At 40.3% G+C, this 23,901-nt stretch overlaps 1 protein-coding gene and 1 pseudogene across 5 annotated transcripts in view; one reads left to right on the top strand and one right to left on the bottom strand.

Annotated features, from left to right (window-relative positions):
• ZNF846 (zinc finger protein 846) overlaps positions 1-7,940 on the top strand; it is a 48,564-nt gene extending 40,624 nt beyond the window's left edge. For 2 of the 5 annotated variants that reach the window (XM_032310411.1, XM_032310418.1), the window contains 6 exons: positions 361-584; positions 1,026-1,114; positions 1,756-1,882; positions 2,349-2,432; positions 6,202-6,284; positions 6,752-7,940. In XM_032310411.1, coding sequence (XP_032166302.1) covers positions 554-584; positions 1,026-1,114; positions 1,756-1,882; positions 2,349-2,432; positions 6,202-6,284; positions 6,752-7,891 — 1,554 coding nt within the window. In that variant the 5' untranslated portion in view covers positions 361-553 and the 3' untranslated portion in view covers positions 7,892-7,940. The remainder of the gene's footprint in view (positions 1-360; positions 585-1,025; positions 1,115-1,755; positions 1,883-2,348; positions 2,433-6,201; positions 6,285-6,751) is intronic. The other 3 variants (XM_032310427.1, XM_032310445.1, XM_032310436.1) reach the window with 3 other exon arrangements.
• A 4,940-nt stretch (positions 7,941-12,880) lies between these two features.
• LOC116567987 lies at positions 12,881-22,058 on the bottom strand (annotated as a pseudogene).
• Between the last annotated feature and the right edge of the window lie 1,843 nt (positions 22,059-23,901).

The raw sequence follows: 23,901 nt of genomic DNA, 5'->3' as shown, positions 1-23,901 counted from the left end.
AACCTTTTGTATTTCTCATCTCCATTATGCCTAGCAGAGGATGTGGACTGAATTCTGGTCATGTCAGGAATAACAACCACCGCAGGAGATAAGGTTCTTGCCATTCCAGTATGTGTCTGCCTGGCTTTTCTGATGGGTGACTTGAGACAGCTATTAATACTGTGTGATCCTCCATTTTCTCAACTATTAAATGACAGTTATTAATACCCAGTTTGGAGGGTTTTTAGGGCAGTTAAAGGAGTTATATATGTAGAACAGTATACATTGTAGAACAGTCCTCAGTAAATAGAGGTTGGCATTAATATTTGCATGGTAGGATATTCGGGTTTTTAATGGCTGTCACATGTTTCATCTGCACAGAGATGGATAGAGAGTGGTGTTTGATGATTGAGGGAAAATGTCTATTGCTTAATGATGGATATTGTGAACCAGTTACCCAGACACTCCAGTATTCAAAGAGAAATTGAGATCAAGCTCTTAATTTAAACTCAGAAGCTTCTCTGGTCTTCAGAGTGAGATATGGAATATTCTGGAAACACTATCAGATCACAGGATGGAAGCCCTTGATGTGAATCAGGTGTATGGTGAGTTCTTATCGATGCTTCTTTTTATGTAGTTCCTTCACAAGTGGCAGATCCAGTGCTCAGTGCTCAGCGATGGTGCAGTGGGCCATAGAAGAACAATAGAAATGAGTAGAGCATGTATAAGTCAGTTTCCTGGGATTTGGGAGGCAAGAAGGTGTGTGTGCTGTTTGAGGGAATAACATGTTCATGAATTCTGTTGTGTCAGACAGCTCTGTCTCTCTCTACTGTAATTTGTGTAACTCTAAGGTGGAATATTTAACCTGTTTCTTATGGGTAGCAAGATCCAGGAAACCATTTTTTGCTCCAGGTAACTCAGCACTTTGCCAGTTTATGGAATTAGTGTGTTTGTGGTATGTTCTGTGCATGGTGTGGAATAGCTTATAAGCATGTTATTACTGAAATTGGATTGGCTTCCCAGTTCATGGCATTCTTCTCTCTGAGGTTATCTTTCTCGGAACCCTTTCTGTCTTCCTGAGGGGAAGATTGAGGAGGCAAAGATGGTGGCTGGGTTACTGATGGATTCTTCTCAGGTAAGTGGAAAGTTGATCTTTCTTCAGAATGACAGGCTTATATATTAGGTAGCCGTATCTCCTTGTAATGTCCCCAGTCTTCTTATAGCAACTAATGACCCTGCTTAAGGAATGAGTCTCTGGTCAGTTTCTCCAGGACTCATGCCATCTCAGAATATATAGGGATTACATGGATATGATTCTTTTATCCCACTATTCACTAATTCTTTCTGATCCTCAGTCATGCTTGTTGGCCGGTTGTTTTGCTGAGTGTTATGATAGATACTGAGGAATGATATGAAGGTATCTAATCTCATATAAAGCGTGTGTTATTGTGGAAATAATTCATCTGTTAGAAGATTTTACAGAGTGTTGCACTGTGTTCAGTGCTAAGTGTAGCTTATAAACAGAGGAGGAATAAAGCAAAAAGAGACCATAGTCAAGTGGTGGTAACAGAAGTCTAGTCACATGTCAGTGATGCTGGTAAGTCCATGTAACTGGCTGTGATCACCAGGCAGTATCTGTAGGTAGAGAAGAGAAGATGTCTGGTCCCAGGAGTACTGTAAGGTTTCTGGTCTACCTTCCTCGGTCTTTCATACATCTTCCTGAGAACCTCAAAGAAGACAGTGTTAGCTGAAGCCAGTATGTATTTGATGGTTTAGCACTTAGTGACCTTCGAGGATGTGGCTGTGACCTTTACCCAGGAGGAGTGGACTTTGTTGGATCAAACACAGAGAGATCTCTACAGAGATGTGATGTTGGAGAACTACCAGAATCTCATTATACTAGGTAAGGTTGGCATCATTTCTTCACTGAGCCCTTTATGAAATGAATGTTTCATAAGTATCTTTGCTGTCAGATGGGAATACTGTGGTAAACAAGACAGATGTAATCCCTGGCCTCAGGGGCCTTACTGTCTAGAGGATTCCCTGTGAAAATGAAGATCTGTCTAAATAAATGACTTTATTCCTTTTAGGGACTGAAATCCTTAGGACTTTAAATGTGTGTAGAGGCCAGACACGATTTTTAAGTCTTGAGCTCTCTCGTCATTTGAGGGCACAGAAAGAATGTACTCACATTTTTATTCCTTTTAGAGTAGTTTTTTTGCATTGATTTAAAATTTTGTGTGATTATTTGGCGTTTGTAAAGTGAGACTTCACTGTCTACAGAATCCCCGAAGCTAAAGTGTTGGTTTCTATCCAGAGAGCCATGTTTCATGTCTTGTGAGGTCCTTACGTATTCTTCCTGTAAGCAGGATATGAATCATGCAAACCTGATCTCAACTCTCTAATGGGAGGAGCAGAAGAGCTGAGGACAGGAGGGAGAGGAATTCTGCAGGGTAAGTTCATGAGGTACGGTTTTGTGACAAGTGATGTGACTAGCCTGGGAAAGGTACTGTACGTTTGGAAATGCCACTTGGCAAACTTTCAAAGGTAAACTCTTTCTGAGAAGGAAGTCATTCGGTTTCTGAGTTTGCTTAGGAACCTTCATCTCCCTTTACCTTTAGATTTCCAGTGATCTCAACCTTTTTCTGTTCTCCCAGAAAGGTCTATCTGACGCCATTGAAATTGTCATTACTTACAGTAGCTCATTTTGCAGTGCTTTCTCTCTTGCTTTCCTGATTCTATCAGTGTTTTTTGTTCACTGTCAGCCTTAGTTTTCCAGAGTATTAAGCTTTGGAAATTTTAACACCATACAATTTTAACACCATAGCCTTACCATTGCCAGACTCCTAACACAGCTGTACTCTGTGTAATCCAACTTCCCTGTTGTTTCAACCTTTTTATCTTGTTTCAAGCATATTTAAACATATGTATATGCCATTTTTTAAGATAAAATACACAAAATTAACCATTTTAATAAATATGATTTATTGGTATTGAGTACATACACAGTGTTGTGCAACCATCAGCTCTTTCTAGTTCCAAAATATTTTCATCACTTATCACTTGAAAAGGAAACCCTGTAACCATTAGTCAGTCAGTCTCCCTTCAGCTCTACCCCTATTCCCTGCAGCTAGTAATCTACTTTCTAATTTATAGGTTTGTCTGTTCTGTGCATATCAAATATAATCATACAGAATTCAGTTTCAGGACTATTACTTATTACCTAGAAAGAAGCTCTACCATCTTATATTCCCTCTAGCAGTGTAGAAGTTACTTCACATCCCTGCCATCGTTTCTCCTTCCTTCCTTCCTTCCTCCCTCCTCCCTCTTCTTTTTTTTAATAGTAACCATCCTAGCAAGTATGAAGTGGTATCTTATGGTAGTTTTGATTTGCATTTCCCTAAAACAAATTATGTTGGACATCTTTTTGTGTGCTTGTGACCATTTTCTGTGTCTTTGGAGAAATGCCGATTCAAGTTCTTTGCCCATTTTTTACTTTGAGTTGTTTGTTTTGTTGTTAAAGCATAGGAGTTCTTTCTGTACTCTTATAGTGGACATATATCACATGGATGATATGCAAATATTTTCTCCCATTTTTGGGGTTATCATTTTGCTTTTTTGATAGTGTTCTTTGGTGTATGTTTTAAATTGCAGTGGGGTTCAATTTATCTTTTGTTCTCTTTGGTGCTTTTGATGTCATGTCTAAGAACAGAAATATTGGACACTATCAAATCTGAGGTTCTGAAGATTTACCCCCTTGTTTTCTTCTAAGGGTTTTATACATTTAGCCTTTACATTAGGGTTTTGATTCATTTTGAGTGAATTGGTATATATGGTGTGAAGTAGGGGTCCAGTTTGATTCTTCTGCATAGAAATACCAGTTATCTGGTATTGTGTATTGAAGAGACTGTTCTTTCCCCCATTGAATGGTCATGGCACACTTGTTGAGAATATATTTATTCTAAATGTATGGGTTTTTCTTATGGATTCTTTGTTCTATTTGTGTATATGTCTATCCTTTTTCCTGTACGACACGTTTCCTTTTTTTTTTTTTTTTGGCCATTTATTTATTTATTTTTAACTAATTATTTTTATTAACATATAATGTATCATTTGCCCCAGGAATACAGGTCTATGAATCGTCAGGCTTACACATTTCACAGGACTCACCATATCACATATCCTTCCCAATGTCCATAACCCAACCACCCTCTCCATACCTCCCCACCCCCACTCACCCTCAGTTTGTTTTGTGAGATTAAGAGTCTCTCCTTCCCAATCCCATCTTGTTTCATTTTTTCCTTCCCTACTCCCAAACTCCCCACCCTGCCTCTCAAATTCCTCATATCAGGGAGAACATATGATAATTGTGTTTCTGTGATTGACTTATTTCACTCAGCATAATACCCTCTGGTTATTTCATTTCTTTTGATGGCTACATAGTATTCTAGTGTGTGTGTGTGTGTGTGTGTGTGTGTGTATCACATCTTTATCCATTCATCTGTTGGTGGGCATCTAGGTTTTTTCCAAAGTTTGGCTATTGTGGACATTGCTGCTCTAAACATTTGGTGCACGTGCCCCTTTGGATCACATTTGTATCTTTAGGATGAATACCCAGTAGTGCAATTGTTGGGTTGTAGGTAGCTATGTGTTCAACTTTTTGAAGAACCTCCAAGCTGTTTTCCACAGTGGCTGCACCAGCTTGCATTCCCACCAACATTGTAGGAGGGCTCCCCTTTCTCCACATCCACACCAACATCTATTGTTTCCTGACTTGTTAATTTTAGCCATTCTGACTGGTGTGAGGTGGTATCTCATTGTGGTTTTGATTTGTATTTCCCTGATACCAAGTTACATTGAGCACTTTTCCAACACATTTCTGATAATGTATTTCTCAGCTCCAGAATTTTATTTGGTTCTTCTTTGTAATTTCTGTCTCTTACTTGACAGTCTCTTACTTGAGTCCTAATTCTTCTAGTTTTCTTGTTCTTTGTCCATGGTTTCTGTTAGCTCTTTGGTGTGTTGAAACAAATTGATTTAAAGTTATTAGTCCAATGCCTGGGCTTTCAGGAACAATTTGTATTAATTTTTTAATTGTTCCTTTGCATACCTCATATATTTTAGTTGGAAGTATAAATTTTAGACATCATAATGTGACAATTGAAAATATTATTCACCGCCTCCCTGGGTTTGTTGTTGCTGCTTGTTGTGTATTCTTGTTGTTTGTTTTGTGGCTGTTTTTATAAATTATTTTTGTATGTTCTTCATTCTTTTTAGTGCAGTCCCTGAAATCCATGTTCTGTTAGTTTAGTGGTCATCTTAGAGTGACAGAAATTCCTTGAATAACTGGAACCAAGAAAAGAAAACTAAAAATATTCTTTTAGTTTTTGCTAATTGGCTATGTGTTGGGCCACTCCTTCAGTGTTTAGCTGGGCCATGTACAACTCTTTCTTAGCTTTCCATTCCTGATAGAGTGGATGCTGAAGGTCAGTGAGAGGTGAAATCTTTGGGTCCTCTCCAGCCTCCCAGCCCCATGTGTGCATATGAACTTCTTGATTCACTGGTAAACACCTGAGCTTTTCAAAACCCTATTTACGCACATACCAACATTTCCAGTCTGTTCCTTCTAAGGCTTTTCAGGCTGTCTTTTATTTGTCTCAAATGTTTTCCCTGTCCTTGGACTGCCATAGGCAATACTTTGCCTTCAGATACTTTAATCAGTAGTTGTCTGATGCTGCCTTGCTTCTGGGAACTCTTTGAGTTCAATGATACGAAGGCACACCCTTGCAGCCATGATACTTGAAGCTGCCAGACAGATGGAAACACACAATGGCAGTTCTCCGAGAGCAAAGTCCATAGTGCTCCTTTCAGCAATTGTAACTTTCTCAGGGTTGCATCCTGTTGTCTACATGACTGCAGCTGATCTGAGGAGTGGGGATGGTAGGTGGGTAATTAAAATGCTTCCACACTCTCTTGGTGAACTGTAGCTGCTGCTTTTTTCTGTAAGTGTTCGCTTGGCAGGTGTATTTTGACTAGATTCCCAAGTTCTGTAATAGTTGATTTTGATAGTTTTTGTAAGCTTTTTATTTGTTTTCTGGTGGGAAGGAGTCCTGGAGTTCCCTACTCCACCATATTTTGTGGTGTCATTCTCTGTGCTGTATGTTTTTAAACAACTTTGTCCCAGGATTTTTCTCTGAAACAAAATTTTCCACTTTTTTTCAGAATTGGATTTGCAGCTCAAAACTAAAGTTTTCACAGCCCTTCAGGATATTTCTTTGGAAAAAACATCAAATGGAATACAATTGGTAAGATATCCAAAAGTAATTCCTTTCTTCCACACCTGGACCAGAAGTACAGAATTGATGCAGATGATATGAAATAAATGTCATTTACCCAAAGAAAGAATCTGTGAAGAGATTTCTTTGAATGTCAAGAATTTGGGGAGCACTGTAAACCTACTTCAAACCTGTTTCTCCTCAGAGATCCACGTAAATATAGCTCAAATGTCCAGTTTTTGATACACTGGGATTAGGTTTTAAATGATTTAGTATGAGTAATTACCAGAAGATACTCTGTGAAAGTAGAGTGTAGCCTTGGAGTCTGTTTATTTGACTTTAAATAACGCAAAAACAGGGCAGGAACTCTGTACACTGAAATGGAAAAAAACACTTCAATTATGATGATGTTTCCAATGCATAAAAGTTGTGATGGGGGAGAAATTCTGTTGCATTGTGCATAAGTCTTTAGTTATCATTTAAACCTTAATCAACAGGAGAGAAGCAATGCTGGAGCGAAACAATATGGCTCTGACTTGTGTGGAAGAGCGTTTAGTGGACACTCATTTATGACTCACAGTAGACAGAAAACTTCTAAGGGTAATCAGAATGGAAAGGCCTTTAAAAAGAACTTTATTTGTACTCTGCTCAAGGAAATCCCCATTGGGGAGAAAACTTCTGAGAGTGTCAAGCACGATAAAGCCTTTGGTCAGTTTTCAGATCTTACTGTGCACAAGAAAACTCAGACACGAGGGAACGTGTGTGAATGCAAAGAGCGTCAGAGAACTTCTGTTAATCAGTCACCCCTTAAGGCACACAGGAGACACCACACTGGAGAAAAACCCTGTGAATGTAAAGAATGTGGGAAGGTCTTCACTCATTCCTCGTACCTTACAGATCATAGAAGAATTCACAGTGGAAAAAAGCCCTCTGTGTGCATGGAATGTGGGAAAGCCTTTACTCGATCCACAGGACTTATTTTACACATGCGAATTCACACTGGAGAAAAACCATATGAATGTAAGGAATGTGGAAAAGCTTTTATTCACTCTTCATACCTTACAAAACACGTAAGAATTCACAGTGGAGAAAAGCCATATTTATGTAAGGAGTGTGGGAAAACTTTCACTCGCTCCTCAGGACTTGTCTTACATGTGCGAACACATACTGGAGAGAAACCCTATGTATGTAAGGAATGTGGGAAAGCCTTTAATAATTCTTCAATGCTTAGTCAACATGTCAGGACACACACTGGCGAGAAGCCATATGAATGCAAGCAATGTGGGAAAGCTTTCACTCAGTCTTCAGGCCTTACCACACACTTACGAACTCACACTGGAGAGAAGGCCTATGCATGTAAAGAATGTGGGAAAGGTTTTGCTCGTTCTACAAATCTTAATATGCACATGCGAACACATACTGGCGAAAAACCGTACAAATGTAAAGAATGTGGGAAAGCCTTTAGGTACTCCACGTGCCTTAATATTCACATGCGAACTCACACTGGAGAGAAACCATATAAATGTAAGGACTGTGGGAAAACCTTCACTCAATCTTCAGCACTTGCTAAACATTTAAGAACTAAGGCATGTGGAAAAACCTGTAAATGTTCTCCAGATCTTAGTATTCACATCTAAACTCATCTGGATAAAAAGTACCTTATGAAAGTAAAGACTGTGTGAGAAAGCTGTACTCATTTTTCATGCTTACGTGATAGGAACATCCTGGGGCAGAATTTGCATGCATATAAGGTATATGGGAGAGCAGTAATTGTTCATACTTTACAGAATGTAAAGTGTAAGAACTCACACGAGAGAACCTTCCAGTTATAAGGTATGTGGGAGAGCCTTTTTGTTGTTGCTCTGACATTAATTTTACATATCTAAAATTACCGTAAAAGTCAGGGGGCCTGGCTGGCTCAGTTGGTAGAGCAGGCGACTCTTGATCTCAGGGTTGTGAGTTTGAGCTCCCTGTTGTGCATAGAGATTCCTTATAAATAAATAAAAAATGACTGTAAAGTGATGTGAAGGTAAGAATGAAGTATAGCCTTAAAATATGACAATGGGGGGGGTGCCTGGTGGCTCAGTGGGTAAAGCCTCTGCCTTTGACTTGGGTTGTGATCTCAGGGTCCTGGGATTGAGCCCTGAGTCGGGCTGTCTGCTCAGCAGGGAGCCTGCTTCCCCCTCTCTGTCTCCCTCTCTGCTTACTTGTGATCTGTCAAATAAATAAAATCTTAATGAAAAAAAAAATGACAACGGGCTTTGAGAGCACATGATAATTCATTCTAGTAGGGATAAATCATCTGTATGTAAGGAATGTGGTAAAACCTTAGTGTCAAGGTCTTAATAGCCACATGAGACTTCATACTGGTATAAAACCTACAAATGTAAAGGACCCAGGAAGACCTACAGTTGTTTCTTTTATCTTAAGAACTCAACATTCAAAAAAAAAAACTGGAGAAATTTCTATGCATGGAAGAAATATGGGAAAGCTTCGGGAAAGCTTTTAGAAATTATTGATTGCTTCATGTGCAGGGAGACTTGTGAATGTAAGAAATGTTGAAGATTGTTCAGGTGTTAATGAGTAAGTCACAACACACAGTGAAGAGAAACCTTATGATGGTAAGATACGTGGGAAAACAGCCCCATTGTTGACATTCTTTGGCAATCTCACAGAGGCAGAAAATGTTATGACTATTAGAAATAATGGATATGCCTGTGTGTGTGTGTGTGTGTGTGTGTGTGTGTGTGCTTACTTTTTGGCTTTGGCTACTTATTGGTAAAAATAATCCACACTGGAGAGAAATAGTGGTTGTAGGATACATGGGAAATGGTGTATCCATCTTATACATTTTACTCTATGTGTGAAAACCCACCCGGCAAAGAAGCTGAATGCGTGTAAAAATGTGGGAATGATTTTTGGTAAATACATATCCATTAAGAGACTCACAGAATACTCACTGGAGGAATGAAGTATGAATGAGAGGAATTTGGGGAAGCCTTCAGGTACTGCTCTTCCTTAGTGTACACAAGACAATTCTTCCTGGAGGTCAGATTGAAATAAATGACATAAATGCAGTCTCCTTTCTCTGTGTCTCATTCTCAAGGAAAGCAGCTGGCACCTTTATTTTTGTGGTGGTTTTGTATTACAAAGTTTTAGTTGCTTTTAAAGATACTCTTAAGTAATTTCTGCAATGGTATACTCATTTGATATAATGGTGTCTTATGGTTCATATCTAAAGACTTCCCTGTATATATGTCTTCAGTGAACTATATGAAATATTTGGAAATTTATTTGGCAATGTAAGAGCGTTTTAAAAAAAGATTTTATTTGACACAGAGAGAGAGCATAGGCAGGGGAAGCAGCAGGGAGAGGGAGAAGCAAGGTCCCCACTGAGCAGGGAACCCAATGCAGGGCTCAATCCCATGACATGACCTGAGCCGAAGACAGACACTTAGCCGACTTAGCCACCCAGACACCCCTGTAAGAGTGTGTGTGTGTGTGTATATATATATATACATATATATACACATATATATTTATTTATTTTTATTTATTTATTTTTTTTTTGAGAGAGTGTGTGCACATCAGCTGGGGCAGGGACAGAGGGAGAGAATCTTTGAAACAGACTCCCTGCTGAGTACAGAGTCCCACGCAGAGTTGAGTCTCATGACCCATGAGATCTTGACCTGAGCTGAAAACAAGAGTTGGACACTCAACTGACGGAGCCACCCAGGTGCCCTCACAATGTAAGAGCATTTTATAATGTTTTTAGATACTGCTTTCTAGTGTATTTGCAAGTGGGTCATAAATGAAGCTCTTTATGGTATTTGATTATCGGAAAATTCTGGCTTTGTATGACAAGTGGTATTTATTCATCTCAGTATTCCTGCCCCTTATAAATAGAATCCAGGTTATCTCCAGGCACATAATTTTTAAAAAAATCATTCCTCCTTCTCAGATTTCCTTGGATTTATGAGAAAACTATAATTCATAGTCCTGGCTAATAAGAAGTAGGCAGAAGTCATCAGTGTGGATTCTGGGAAAACTGTTAAAAAGGGGACAGTCTCCACTGGCTTTTTCTCTTAAAGGATTGTTCTTACACATTGTGTACTATGAGGATAAAAACTACAGACCAGTTGGGTATGGCTGAGAAACAGAGAGATGCTTCTGTTTGTGGTATTGTACCAGTCACTGGACTGCTTATATACAGACTTCTTGGTACATAAAAAAAGCTTACCAGGCTGAGCACTTGCATTTCAGAATCATCAATGTATAGATGGCACTTAAAGCCATTCAGTTAGATAATTTCATCTGAGGATTGGCAAGCCCTGGGACTGTGGCAGTTGGAGTCATATAGGAGGTAACGAATGAATTGAAAAGTAGTGGCCCATGAAATAGGAGTAGAATTAAGACTGATGTCCATGAATCCAAGGCAAGGAGCAGTGACTGATTGGCTCTACCAAATGCTGATTTGGGTGAGTTGAATGAGGTTGGGATTTAATCATAAAAGTTACTGGGGACCTTTTTAAAAAGCCGGCTTTATAGAACAGGGTGTACCAAGGTTGTCTTGGTATAGATTTCTGAGAAAATAGTATATACTTTGTCCATCCTATTCTACCGTACCCATTCTATCCTAAATATAGATACTTCTCTTACACCCTCAAAATCTATACCTTAATATTCTAGCTTTACATTGTGTTATTAGTTTACTACTGCTGCTCTAACAAACTACCAAACAATGTCAGAAGACAAATAAAATTTTACTATCTTAACAGTTTTGGAGTTCAGAACTCTGAAATGGATTTCAGGGAACTAAAATCAAGATGTTAATAGGGCTGTATTCCTTCCCGGGGCGCTAGGGGTGATTCTGTTCCTTTTTCCAGTTTCTAGATGCCCTTCTGCTTTCCTTTTTTCCTGGATCTTTTTTCCTTCTTAAAGGCCAGCAATGTCAGTCCTCATACTACCATCTCCCTGGCTCTTCTGCTTTATCTCCTCCTACTACCTTTTTTTTTTTTTTAAGATTTTATTTATTTATTTGAGAGAGCACAGAGGGAGAATGAGAGGGAGAAGCAGACTCCCTGCTGAGCAGAGAGCCCAATGCGGGGCTCCATCCCAAGACCCTGAGGTCATGAGCTGGAGGCAGATGCTTAACTGACAGAGCCACCAAGACCCCCACCTCCTTTTTTTTAAAAAAAAAAAGTGAACTGAAACGAAATTCAAAAAATAAATAAATAAAAAAATTTTTTTGAAATAAATTATTTTCAGAAAAACAGTATTCATTATTTTTTCACCACACCCCGTGCTCCATGCAATCCGTGCCCTCCATAATACCCACCACCCGGTACCCCAACCTCCCACCCCCCGCCACTTCAAACCCCTCAGATTGTTTTTCGGAGTCCATAGTCTCTCATGGTTCACCTCCCCTTCCAATTTCTCCCAACTCCATTCTCCTCTCTAACACCCCTTGTCCTCCATGATATTTGTTATGCTCCACAAATAAGTGAGACCATATGATAATTGACTCTCTCTGCTTGACTTATTTCACTCAGCATAATCTCTTCCAGTCCCATCCATGTTGCTACAAAAGTTGGGTATTCGTCCTTTCTGATGGAGCCATAATACTCCATAGTGTATATGGACCACATCTTCCTTATCCATTCGTGCGTTGAAGGGCATCTTGGTTCTTTCCACAGTTTGGCGACTGTGGCCATTGCTGCTATAAACATTGGGGTACAGATGGCCCTTCTTTTCACAACATCTGTATCTTTGGGGTAAATACCCAGGAGTGCAATTGCAGGGTCATAGGGAAGTTCTATTTTTAATTTCTTGAGGAATCTCCACACTGTTCTCCAAAGAGGTTGCACCAACTTGCATTCCCACCAACAGTGTAAGAGGGTTCCCCTTTCTCCACATCCTCTCCAACACATGTTGTTTCCTCCTTTGTTAATTTTAGCCATTCTAACTGGTGAGCTGAAGGCAGATGCTTAACTGACAGAGCCACCAAGACCGCCACCTCCTTTTTTTTTTTTTTAAAGTGAACTGAAAAGAAATTTAAAAAATAAATAAAAAATTTTTTAAAAAGCGAACTCTACTCCCCAATGTGGGGCTTGAACTCAAGACCCTAAGATCAAGAATTGTATGCTGTGGGGCGCCTGGGTGGCTCAGTGGATTAAGCCGCTGCCTTCGGCTCAGGTCATGATCTCAGGATCCTGGGATGGAGTCCCGCATTGGGCTCTCTGCTCAGCAGAGAGCCTGCTTCCCTCTGTCTCCCTCTCTGCCTGCCTCTCCATCTGCTTGTGATCTCTCTCTGTCAAATAAATAAATAAAATCTTAAAAAAAAAAAAAAGAATTGTATGCTGTCCTGACTGAGCCAGCCAGGTACCCCACCTCTACTACATTATTTTAATGCTGTTCTGTGATTTTTTCCCCATTATGCTAAAAGAAATATTTGAGAGAGAGCATGAATGGAGGGGAGGCAGAAGGAGAGGAAGAGGGACAAGTAGACTTTCTGCTGAGTGCAGAACCCGACATGGAGCTTGGTCCTAGGACCTGAGATCACCATCTGAGGCAAAGTCAGATGCTTAAATGACTGAGCCACCCAGGTGTCCCTTTTTTCCCCACCCTTAGATTTTATAATTCTAGCATACATACAGAAAATAGTGTGAAAGTGCCTACGTGTTGCTAATAAACTACAAACTAGTGTGTCCACAGGTATCCATCCTCCAGATAAAGAAATGGAAGGTTACCTAACTACCCATGTGAATCTCTTCCATCTTGCATCATCACCCTCCATCCAAGAGGAAAAACCATTGTGTTTGGACATTAGCTTAACCACTGTACTAATCATGCTTTTAATTTTTTGTGTATTATATGGCTTTAAAATCTTTGGGTTCTTGCTGCCTCGAGAGACTGCCCCTCCCAGCACTAGGCTGTTGTTATTGTTTTTGACCTAAATTATTTAATAGGTAAGAATTTTACAAACATTACTATATTAGCAGTAACAGGGGGGCTGGATAATATTGTGCCCTCTCTGTGCTGCCTGGTGAGGGCCACTAATAATGTGGTGGAACTTGTGACCCTTTCCAAGGCCATAGTTCCTGGTAGCCTGCAGAAGTCAGCCTTCCCATTTCCCTGTGCTTGTGGACTGGTTTAGTGAACTAGGTGTCAGGATTTCTTCTGATCACTTTATGGAATGGCTCAATGAGGATAACCTCACAGAATTTGTATGTGCAGTCTTCACCAGCCCAATAAGAATTCAAGACTCTCAGAGCCCCAGTGGCATCCAGCTTGTTCCTCTGCAACAGACTGAAGATGTTGGGTAAACTTTAGCTGGTTAATGCCATGATGGACAGGCTTGCCATAGGCTGCACCCTTAGGAACTGGATATCTGCAGCCACTACACCACACACATGAAGCCAATATATGACATAAACTTGTTTGGCCTTGTACCCCAGTCTGCATACTTTATGGGTCTGGTTTGGGTGGAGGGCCCTGTGAAGTGCACAGAGCTGGGCGTACTGCCAGCAGCTCACCCTGAGAAGAAGGAGCATTATTACATTGGACTGCTTCCTCCTCCATAGCTCCTGGTTGTACTGGTAAGTGCCCCTCTTGGCTTGCGTTTCAGGGGATGGCTGCCTCCAGACAAAGGCAGGACTAGCTAACTTTTATTTTAAAGACAGTAAATAACTTCTTTGGAAGCTTACATATGATTCATATGCAAACCAATCACTCCAGAGCCCATAGTCCAACCACCTCCTTTATCTTAACTCTCATACAATCCAGTATTTCTCCTGCCCTAAATCAACCTAGGGCTAGGTAGCAGACAACTGTGATCCTGAGCCCACTGGAATTATTCAAACTATACAATATTTAGCTTTACCTTGCTCTGCCTTGCCTTTCCTGAAGAAACCCCAACACAGCTCTGACCTGTGCTTTTCCCTCATTCCTGTTTTCTGTCTCCTGACTGACCTGATGCTTCCCTATTGATCCTGCATTACCTGGTGTGCCCCCTTCTCTTGGAACTGTTAAGTAATAAACTTTCAGTGGCATTAACCTATCTGTGTTATCTGGTTACCTTTATAATTTAGGACCCTACCACAAATCCGTTGGCACAGGTGACTCTGTTTGGTGGTGGTGGGGGGATGCCTCTGGACTGCTCTTGACTTACTATCTATGCCAAACAGCAAGTTCTGCCTGAGGGTACTGGCTACTGGTGCACTTGAACTTTAACCATTACTGCCTTGTGCAGTGTCTGCATGTTCTGTGGTTTTCCAATCTAAATTGTGGTAAGACATTGACCCCAGATTCTTGTTATATATAGTTACTATGATTGGATGTACGAGAGGTCCCCAATCAACATTTTATTAACAAAATGTCCTACTGGATGAGAAGTCGTGGAAGCATCTAGGGATAATTGGCATATACTAAAAGGGGCATGGTGAAGGTTTCCTGAAAAGTTGGAAGCACAGAATGGTTATCCTCAAGACTACTGTGAGGGTGCTGAGACTGATCCACTGGACTGCCAACACCGTTAGAGCACACTAAGGGCCACAGTGGAGGGCTTAGGAGACACGAATTGAGTCCCAGGTGCTGTTCCTTCTTTGTGAGAAATCTACTTTGATGGACAAATAAGTCTGGGGTGAATTGTGTTCCACTGACAGGCCATTAAAAGCTGTCATTGAATGTTCCTTGGGAATTGTGACCCTTGGGAAACACTCATCCGTTTGATTTGAAATTTGGACAGGCCCCTCTCATTCTTCAGTAATTAGGCGGAGGGGGTCCAACCTATGAATAATCCTTGCTTCCAAAAATTTAAATACTGCTTTAAGGGGAAATCCCTGTGTTGATACTTGCTTTGTACTTTGTTCTCTGACCTAGTGGGTTAAAGAAGATCCCATCCATGGAAACTAGTCGCTCAGTGTGTAATGAAAAAGAAAAGAAGGAAGGAATATTTTTGTTTTTGCTTTCCTAAGACCTTTGAGGAGGTTTCTCAGCTCATATGAAGCTGTTAGTTTCCTGGTCAGTGTATTTGGGCATTCTTTTTTTTTTTTTTTTAAAGATTTTATTTACTTAGGAGAGAGAGAGTGAGGGAGCATGAGAAGGGGGAGGGTCAGAGGGAGAAGTGGAACTCAATCCCAGGACTCCAGGATCATGACCTGAGCTGAAGGCAGTAGCTTAACCAACTGAACCACCCAGGTGCCCCGTATTTGGGCATTCTTGAATGCCGCTGCCTATCAGCATGTTAAAAGCATCCTCCTAAAAATCAAATTATCACAAAATCAGGATCTGCCATTATATTACTCTTGGATTTAAACCACAGTCCCTCTAAATTTGATAGGGATATCCTAGAAAGAGAAGTGGATGCTCATAGGAGGGGCCACTTGGGACTACCAGGAGCTTATCAGGTAAATCCTTCTTCTTCTTCTTCTTCTTCTTCTTCTTCTTCTTCTTCTTCTTTTTTTTTAAGGGCAACAATCCAGGTCAGACAGGAGACTAAATCAATTTTTAAAAAGTAAGGGCTGTAGCTTTTTTTGGGAAGCACAAAAAGAGAACTTTTTTTGGGAAGCACAAAAAGAGAACAGCCCCCCAAAAGAGAACTTTAAATTTTGGGCACCCAGGAAATGCCAGGTATAGATGCCATAGTGCTAATGTTACATTATTTGCTGATCTTATTTTTTTTAATTTATTTTTTTAAAGATTTAATTAATTTATTTGAAAGACAGAGATCACAAGTAGGAAGAGAGGCAGGCAGAGAGAGAGGAGGAAGCAGGCTCCCCACCAAGCAGAGAGCCTGATGTGGGACTCGATCCCAGGACCCTGGGATCATGACCTGAGCTGAAGGCAGAGGCTTTAACCCACTGAGCCACCCAGGCACCCATATTTGCTGATTTTAAAACAAGAAAGCTATAGATGCAGGGAGAGAAAATAAAAGATAGCTAAATAAAAACATGTATACATAATTTTTTTTAAAAGATTTTATTTATTTGACAGAGGACACAAGTAGGCAGAGAGGCAGGCAGAGAGAGAGAGAGAAGCAGGCTCTTCACTGAGCAGAGAGCCCGATGCGGGGCTCGATCCCAGGACCCTGGGATCACGACCTGGGCCGAAGGCAGAGGCTTTAACCTGCTGAGCCACCCAGGCGCCCCCATAATTTTTTAATATAAAATTGAAATTATATAATTTAAGTTCCATAATTAGATCCAATTAGAATTCCAAAATTTGTATGTTAAAATTTCATATCCTAAAAACTTAGATAACTAAACATGTAATAATCATGTGTACAACAACTATGCGATAACATTTATATACTAAAAAAAGTTATGAAAGAAAAAGATAAAAGGGGCATTGATTAGCTTTTGTGCCTCTTCAACATAACTTCTACATTAATATTTGCTAAAATGTACTAATTGAAAAAGCTTCACAGACTTCATACTGTGTCTCAAATATAGTTATACCTGGGGATCACACCGTATTTAAACATGATATCCGCTATAATTTTTAAAAAGTAATTGAAAATAGGGGTGCCTGGGTGGTTCAGTTGGTTTGAGCATATGACACTTGATCTCAGGGTTGTGAGTTCAAGCTCTGCATTGAGCCTACTTAGAAAAAGTAATTAAGGGTACCTGGGTGGCTCAGTTGGTTGGGTGACTGCCTTTGGCTCAGGTCATGATCCTGGAGTCCTGGAATCGAGTCCTGCATTGGGCTCCCTGCTCAGAGGGGAGTCTGCTTCTCCCTCTGACCCTCCCCACCTCATGCTCTCTCTCTCTCATTCTCTCACAAATAAATAAAATCTTTTTAAAAAGTAATTAAAAATAAAATAGAGAATAAATATGTATGCCTTTCTTTAACTGTAGCCTTACCTAAATTTCCTATAGTCCTGGGATGCCTGGGTAGCTCAGTCACTTAAGCATCTGCCTTTGGCTCAGATCATGATCCCAGGGTCCTGGGATTCAGTTGCACATTGGGTTCCCTGCTCAGTGGGGAGCCTGCTTCTCCCTCTCCCTCTGCTGCTCTCCCTGATTGTGTTCTCTTGCTCTCCCTGTCAAATAAATAAAATCTTTTAAAAATAATGAATTCCCATAATCCTAGTATACCTGTTGCCCTAAAAGATATATCATCTTGAGTATATCTATGACAACAATTATACATTTAAGTGAAGGTAATTTGTTGGCACACGTTTTCTTGATAAACCCCTATGAATCCCTTGTTAAAATAATTATTATGGCCCAATGTAAGTTAAAACAGGGCCACCAAGGATTAAAACTTATTATATAAACCCCATTAGTAAAGCGGAGATCATTTCCATTGGTTCAAAGTTAAATAACACAGTTTTGACTTTTGACCTTTTTTCTTTTTTGAAAGAGTCCGATTGTGCTTCTGAGTCAGGGGAGGGGCAGTGGGAGAGGGAGAATCTTCAGCAGGCGCTATGACCCACAGGAGCAAATGTGGAGCTCAATCTCGTGACCACAAGATCATGATCTGAGCCAAATCAAGAGTTGGATGCTTAACCAACTGAGCCACCCAGGGTGCCCCCAATTATGCCTTTTCTTAAGGCTGAAAATAAGTACATAAAAGGTAAATAAATTCAACCATCCATCCATCTATCCCTTGGCTACCTGGGGAACCCTCTGGGATTAACTGAGTAAACAGCAATGGGTGTTCAAAAACTAAATGAATTGCACTACTAACCATCCTACATGATGGAGCACAGTGGAATGTTGCTAATAAAAATAGGACCCCAGGAAACATCACACTTGGTCAAATTTCAGGCAGTCAGTCATTTTTGGCTCTGGCTGCCCTGGCCAATGAATGCCCCCATCTTCATGGTTATTATGAACTGCTGGGCCATCATCTAAAAATTATCCCCTTCAGTGTCAATAGCTCTGGGAATCTCTTGCCTCACAGATACCCAAATTACATATTTCTGATATATATACTGAGGCCACAATACATGGTTTTGTCAGGACACTCCTTATTCCCTTTGAAGTTGTTGACATTACTAATAGTAACCAAGGAACACATTTCATTTCTCAAAATACATAATTTTGTGCTCTTGGAGAAGGCATTCACTAAAACTTTCATGTACCTGATGAGTCCCAGATGGCCAGTTTAATTGGGAGATGCAAAGATCTGTTCCTTGCGTTGTGCCATTCCTATTTTTCTTTTTATACTCAGTAAGTTGTGGGAGATCCATTTAAATTTTTGTATCATGATTTTTTTAATTTTTGGTTCTCCAAAAATACTTGGTCTACTTTTGATTAGACATTTGCTGAACCGAATCATTTTTAGAAATGTGGTATTTTTTGCATTGGACATTCCAATCCAAGACCAAGATGATTCTTCCTGTTTATTTAAGTCTTCTTCAAAGAGGTTCAATATTTTAAAATTTTCTCCCCACAAAAGCTCTGCAAGATATTAGATTCATTCGTAAGTACTTAAAAATTTCTTACCATAATTTTATTACACATATATCTTATTTATTTTAATTTAAATTTCCTGATTGTCAGTATACAATATGTAGGTGGTTTTCATATATCAAAATTTATCCAGCAGCCTTGTTAAATGTTATCTAAAATTCTGATATTTATGTAATCTTTTGGGGTTTTCACATAAGCAATCCTATCATTTAAAATAATGACAGTTTTATTTTTCTGTTTCAATCTTTAGAACATTTGTATCTTTTTCTTGCTTTCCTGAATAAATAAAATCTCTAGTAAAATAATGACTAGCAGTTGTAAAATAAGCATACCTTTTGTTAATATCAATGGGCTACATATTGCATCTTTACCATTTGCTTTATTGGTGTTGTAAATTTGATAAGGTTAAAGTTTTTTCCTACCTTTCATAGTTTAGGAAGGCTTTCTCATAAATGCCACTGAGTTTATTATGTGCTTTTCTGATTGCTCTGAAATGGTGAATTTCTTCCATGATCTAATTCAAGTCCTTATAACTGAATATTTGAATGACTAAATGAATAAAAGGACTCTTTTTAAAAAATGTGGTGAATTCATTGAATTTCCAATGTTACAGTAACCTTGTTATTCTAGGAAAACAAAACTTGGACATAAAGAATTGCCTTTAAAATTTTCTGAATGTATTCTATATACTGATATTTTAAAGATTTTATTTATTTATTTGACAGAGAGAGACAGAGAGGGAATACAACCAGGGGGAGGGACAGAGGGAGAGGGAGATGTAGGCTTCCTGCTGAGCCGGGAGCCTGATGTGGGGCTCAATCCAAGGGTCCTGGAATCATGACCTGAGAGGAAGGCAGATTCTTAACTGACTGAGCCAACCAGGTGCCCTACATACTGGCATTTTATTTTTATTTATTAAAGATTTTATTTATTTACTTGACAGACAGAGATCACAAGTAGGCAGAGCGGCAGACAGAGACAGAGAGAGGGGGAAGCAGGCTCCCCCCTGAGCAGAGAGCCTGACATGGGGCTCAATCCCAGAACCCCGGGATCATGACCTGAGCTGAAGGCAGAGGCTTAACCCACTGAGCCACCCAGGCGCCCCTTTTTGTTTATTTTTTAAAAAAGATTTTATTTATCTATTTGACAGAGAAACAGTGATAGAGGGAATGCAAGCAGGGGGAGTGGGAGAGGGAGAATCAGGCTCCCTCCAGAGCAGGGAGCCCCATGGGATGCTGGGCTCCATCCCAGGACCCTGGGATCATGCTTCAGCTGAAGGCAGATGCTTAACGACTGAGCCACCCAGGCGCCCCTATACTGGTATTTTAGATATTTAATAAATATGTTTGATTAACATTAGCCTGTAATATTCTTTTCTTACTGTATTTTCCCCTGTTTCCTTGTGTGAAGATAAGAGTATTTCCTCTCCTTTTAAAAAATTTTATTTAATCTCTGCACCCCACGTGGGGTTCAAACTCACTACCTCGAGATCAAGAGTTGTATGCTCAGGGCGCCTGGATGGCTCAGTGGGTTAAAGCCTCTGCCTTTGACTCAGGTCGTGATCCCAGAGTCCTGGGATCGAGTCCCACATCAGGATCTCTGCTCTGTGGGGAGCCTGCTTCCTCCTCTCTCTCTGCATGCCTCTCCGCCTACCTGTGATCTCTGTCAAATAAATAAGTAAAATCTTAAAAAAAAAAAAGAGTTGTATGCTCTTCCAACTGAGCCAGCCAGGTCTCCCCTCCTTTTTAAAAAAAAAATTAATTTTTTCAGTGTTTCAAGATTCATTGTTTATGCACCACACCCAGTGCTCCATGCAATACGTGCTGTCCTTAATACCCACCACCTGGCTCACCCAACCTCCCACCTCCCTCCCCTACAAAACCCTCAGTTGGTTTCTCAGAGTCCACAGTCTCTCATGGTTCGTTTCTCCCTCTGGTTTCCCCCAACTCACTTTTCCTTTCCTTCTCCTAATGTCCTCCATGTTATTCCTTATGCTGCACAAGTAAGTGAAATCATACAATAATTGACTTTCTCTGCTTGACTTATTTCACTCAGCATAATCTCTTTCAGACCTGTCCATGTTGATACAAAAGTTGCCCCCCTCCTTTTTTTTAAATTAAATTATTTATTTTCAGAAAAACAGTATTCATTATTTTTTCACCACACCCAGTGCTCCATGCAATCCGTGCCCTCTATAATACCCACCACCTGGTACCCCAACCTCCTCCCCCACTTCAAACCCCTCAGTTGTTTTTCAGAGTCCATAGTCTCTCATGATTCACCTCCCCTTCCAATTTACCCCAACTCCCTTCTCCTCTCTAACACCCCTTGTCCTCCATGATATTTGTTATGCTCCACAAATAAGTGAAACCATATGATAGTTGATTCTCTCTGCTTGACTTATTTCACTCAGCATAATCTCTTCCAGTCCCGTCCATGTTGCTACAAAAGTTGGGTATTCGTCCTTTCTGATGGAGGCATAATACTCCATAGTGTATATGGACTGCCCCCTCCTTTTGATAAACTTTAAAAGTATTTCCTATGATAAGAATGGTTTCTTTTATATAAGGAAAAATTCACCCTTTACATTATTTGCATCTATATTAGTTGTCACTAGTTATTGCATTTTGTTTTCCTTTTTTGGAATGATTTTAAAGCAAGCATCAAATAGTTTTATGTTTTTTAGGACTGCTGAGGTTTCCAATTTCATTTTAAGTCAGTTTAGGCAAGTTGTGTTTTCCCAGGCATTTTTCTATTTCAAATTTAGCATTAAAATTCATAATATTTTCTTATAATTTATTATTTGTGGATTTTGTAAATACTGCCATCTGTTTCTACATTCTCTCTAGTCTATCCATTAGAGTCCGTAGCATTTTAGTCACAATTGATTTATATTTGATCATTCCAACATTCCTGCCATCTCTGAATCTAATTTTAATGCTAGTACAATCTCTTCCAAATTATTTTTCCCTTCTACTGTTTTATATAATTATAATTAACTAGGTTAAAAAAAACTGCTGTAAATAAGACTTGAGCTATGTGATGATGGTAAGGTTTGGTGGAAAGGGAAGCATTGTACAGACCTATGAGCAGATCTCATTCTTTTAGTGACCCTTTACCTCTGAAGTGTGGATTTCACACATGCTCCTGCTTTTCTCTCTTTGGTGGGATAGGATTGCTAGAGTTGGCTGGAGGTGTTTTCCTTCTCCTGCTCGCATGTGGAGCCCATCTGGGGTGGAGTTGTGTATATCCCTTCCTGCAGGTGAGTTAGGTTCCCATAAATTCCCAACAGGTCAGGCTCTGGTTAAATAGTTTGTCCTGAGGGCAGACCTTGTTAAGGTTAGAATGCTCTGGCATTTTTCAACATGGTTCCTTTTACCTTCATCTTTCCAGAAGTCTGAGGAGATTTTTCTCGTTTTCGTGGTGGAACCTGTTTGAGCTCCTACAGGTACCTGTTTGAGCTCCTACAGGCACACATCCTGCAAATGTGTGGGGCCTCTTGGTTACTGGGTTCCCCTGGACTTTTTATGTCAGACTTGCCCATGCCGACCTCCATCAGTTTGTCAATTGCAGTTCGTCAATCTCTCTCTTGGTACTTGTTGCCGCAGAGGTTTGTGGGCACTGGTTTCTATCTAGAGTGTTGTGATTCTCTGTAATTGCTTGTCATTCTCTCCAATTTTGTAGGTGCTATTTGCCCTGAAATGTCTGTTTCTCTGCTGGGTTAAGAAGAATTGTTGATTCTTCATGTTGCTCAGCTTTTCATTCCTTGTTGGAACAGAGTGACCACTTCCAGTTTCTTACAGAACATCCTGGGAATTGGCATTCTCTCATTTACTTTTTAAAATGCGAAATGGGGGGCCCCTGGGTGGCTCAGTGGGTTAAGACTCTGCCTTACAGCTCAGGTCATGATCCCAGGGTCCTGGGATTGAGCCCCGCATCGGGCTCTCTGCTCAATGGGGAGCCTGCTTCCCCCACCCTGCTGCTCCACTTACTTGTGATCTCTCTCCCTCCCTCCGTCAAATAAATAAAATCTTAAAAAATAAAATGCAGAATGAGTGTTAAGTTTTTAAAAAAATATTTATTTATTTATTTGTCAGAGAGTGCAAAAAGAGGGGGAACAGTAGGCAGAAGGAGAAGCAGACTCCCCCATGAGCAGGGAGTCTGATATGGGACTCGATCCCAGCACCCTGGGATCATGACCCAAGCCGAAGGCAGATGCTCAATTGACTGAGCCACCGAGGTATCTCTAAAATGAGAAATGAGGGGCACCTGGGTGGCACAGTGGTTAAAGCCTCTGCCTTCGGCTCATGTCATGATCCCAGGGTTCTGGGATCGGCCCCACATCGGGCTCTCTGCTCAGGGGGGAGCCTGCTTCCTCCTCTGTCTCTCTGCCTGCCTCTCTGCCTCCTTGTGATCTCTGTCAAATGAATAAATAAAATCTTTGAAAAAAAATGAGAAATGAGTGCTAAGTTTTATCAGATGATTTTTTTCACCTTCCCTTGCAATAATTCAGTTTTCTTTCTACTCTATTAACCGTGTTGAGACAATATCTGGCTATAAGCCACTCTTGCAATCCTGGAATAAACCTAGTTATAGAGCATTATTCGTTTGTGTCCTAGATTAGTTTTACTAATATCTTATTTAGAATGTTTGCATACAAATATATGTTCTCTTAAAATGTCATTGAGTATGGCTCATTTAATTTTACTAAGTGCCACTCAGTATTCTAGTGTTCTTGAGCAAGTGCATTGTTGTGTCAGTCTTAGCCTATTGATAACGATGCTCTCAGCTAGAAATGCCTAGGGGCACTCACCGGGGCCTGTACACTTGTTGGGAGCCCTGCATCATTCCCCCAGGTGAATTCAATGTTGTAGTTGTACCAGCCCTTGTGGTTCTTAGTATGATTGCAAGGTGTACTTCAGCAACAACCATCAGGGAATTTTCAAAAAAGAAAACAACCCCCCCCCCCCCAAACACAAGGTCATAGATGGTAAAGGCATTCCCAGGGATACATACCAAGGTGGGTCAAGGGAAGGGGGGAGGGAGAGTATGAGCCTGTGTGCATACCCCTGGGACTCTGTCTGTATTGGGTCAAGGGTGGGGTGTCTAGGTCATGGATTGACTACCCCCCACACCCCCCTTGAATTCACTTTTTTAAAGATTTTATTTATTTATTTGACAGACAGAGATCACAAATAGGCAGAGAGGCAGGCAGAGAGAGGGGGTGG

Source organism: Mustela erminea, chromosome 1 (genome assembly GCF_009829155.1).
Source record: "Mustela erminea isolate mMusErm1 chromosome 1, mMusErm1.Pri, whole genome shotgun sequence".
In the NCBI taxonomy this organism is placed as follows: Eukaryota; Metazoa; Chordata; class Mammalia; order Carnivora; family Mustelidae; genus Mustela; species Mustela erminea.
The sequence above is the reverse complement of the archived record's forward strand: the minus strand, read 5'-3'. Positions and strand labels throughout refer to the sequence as shown.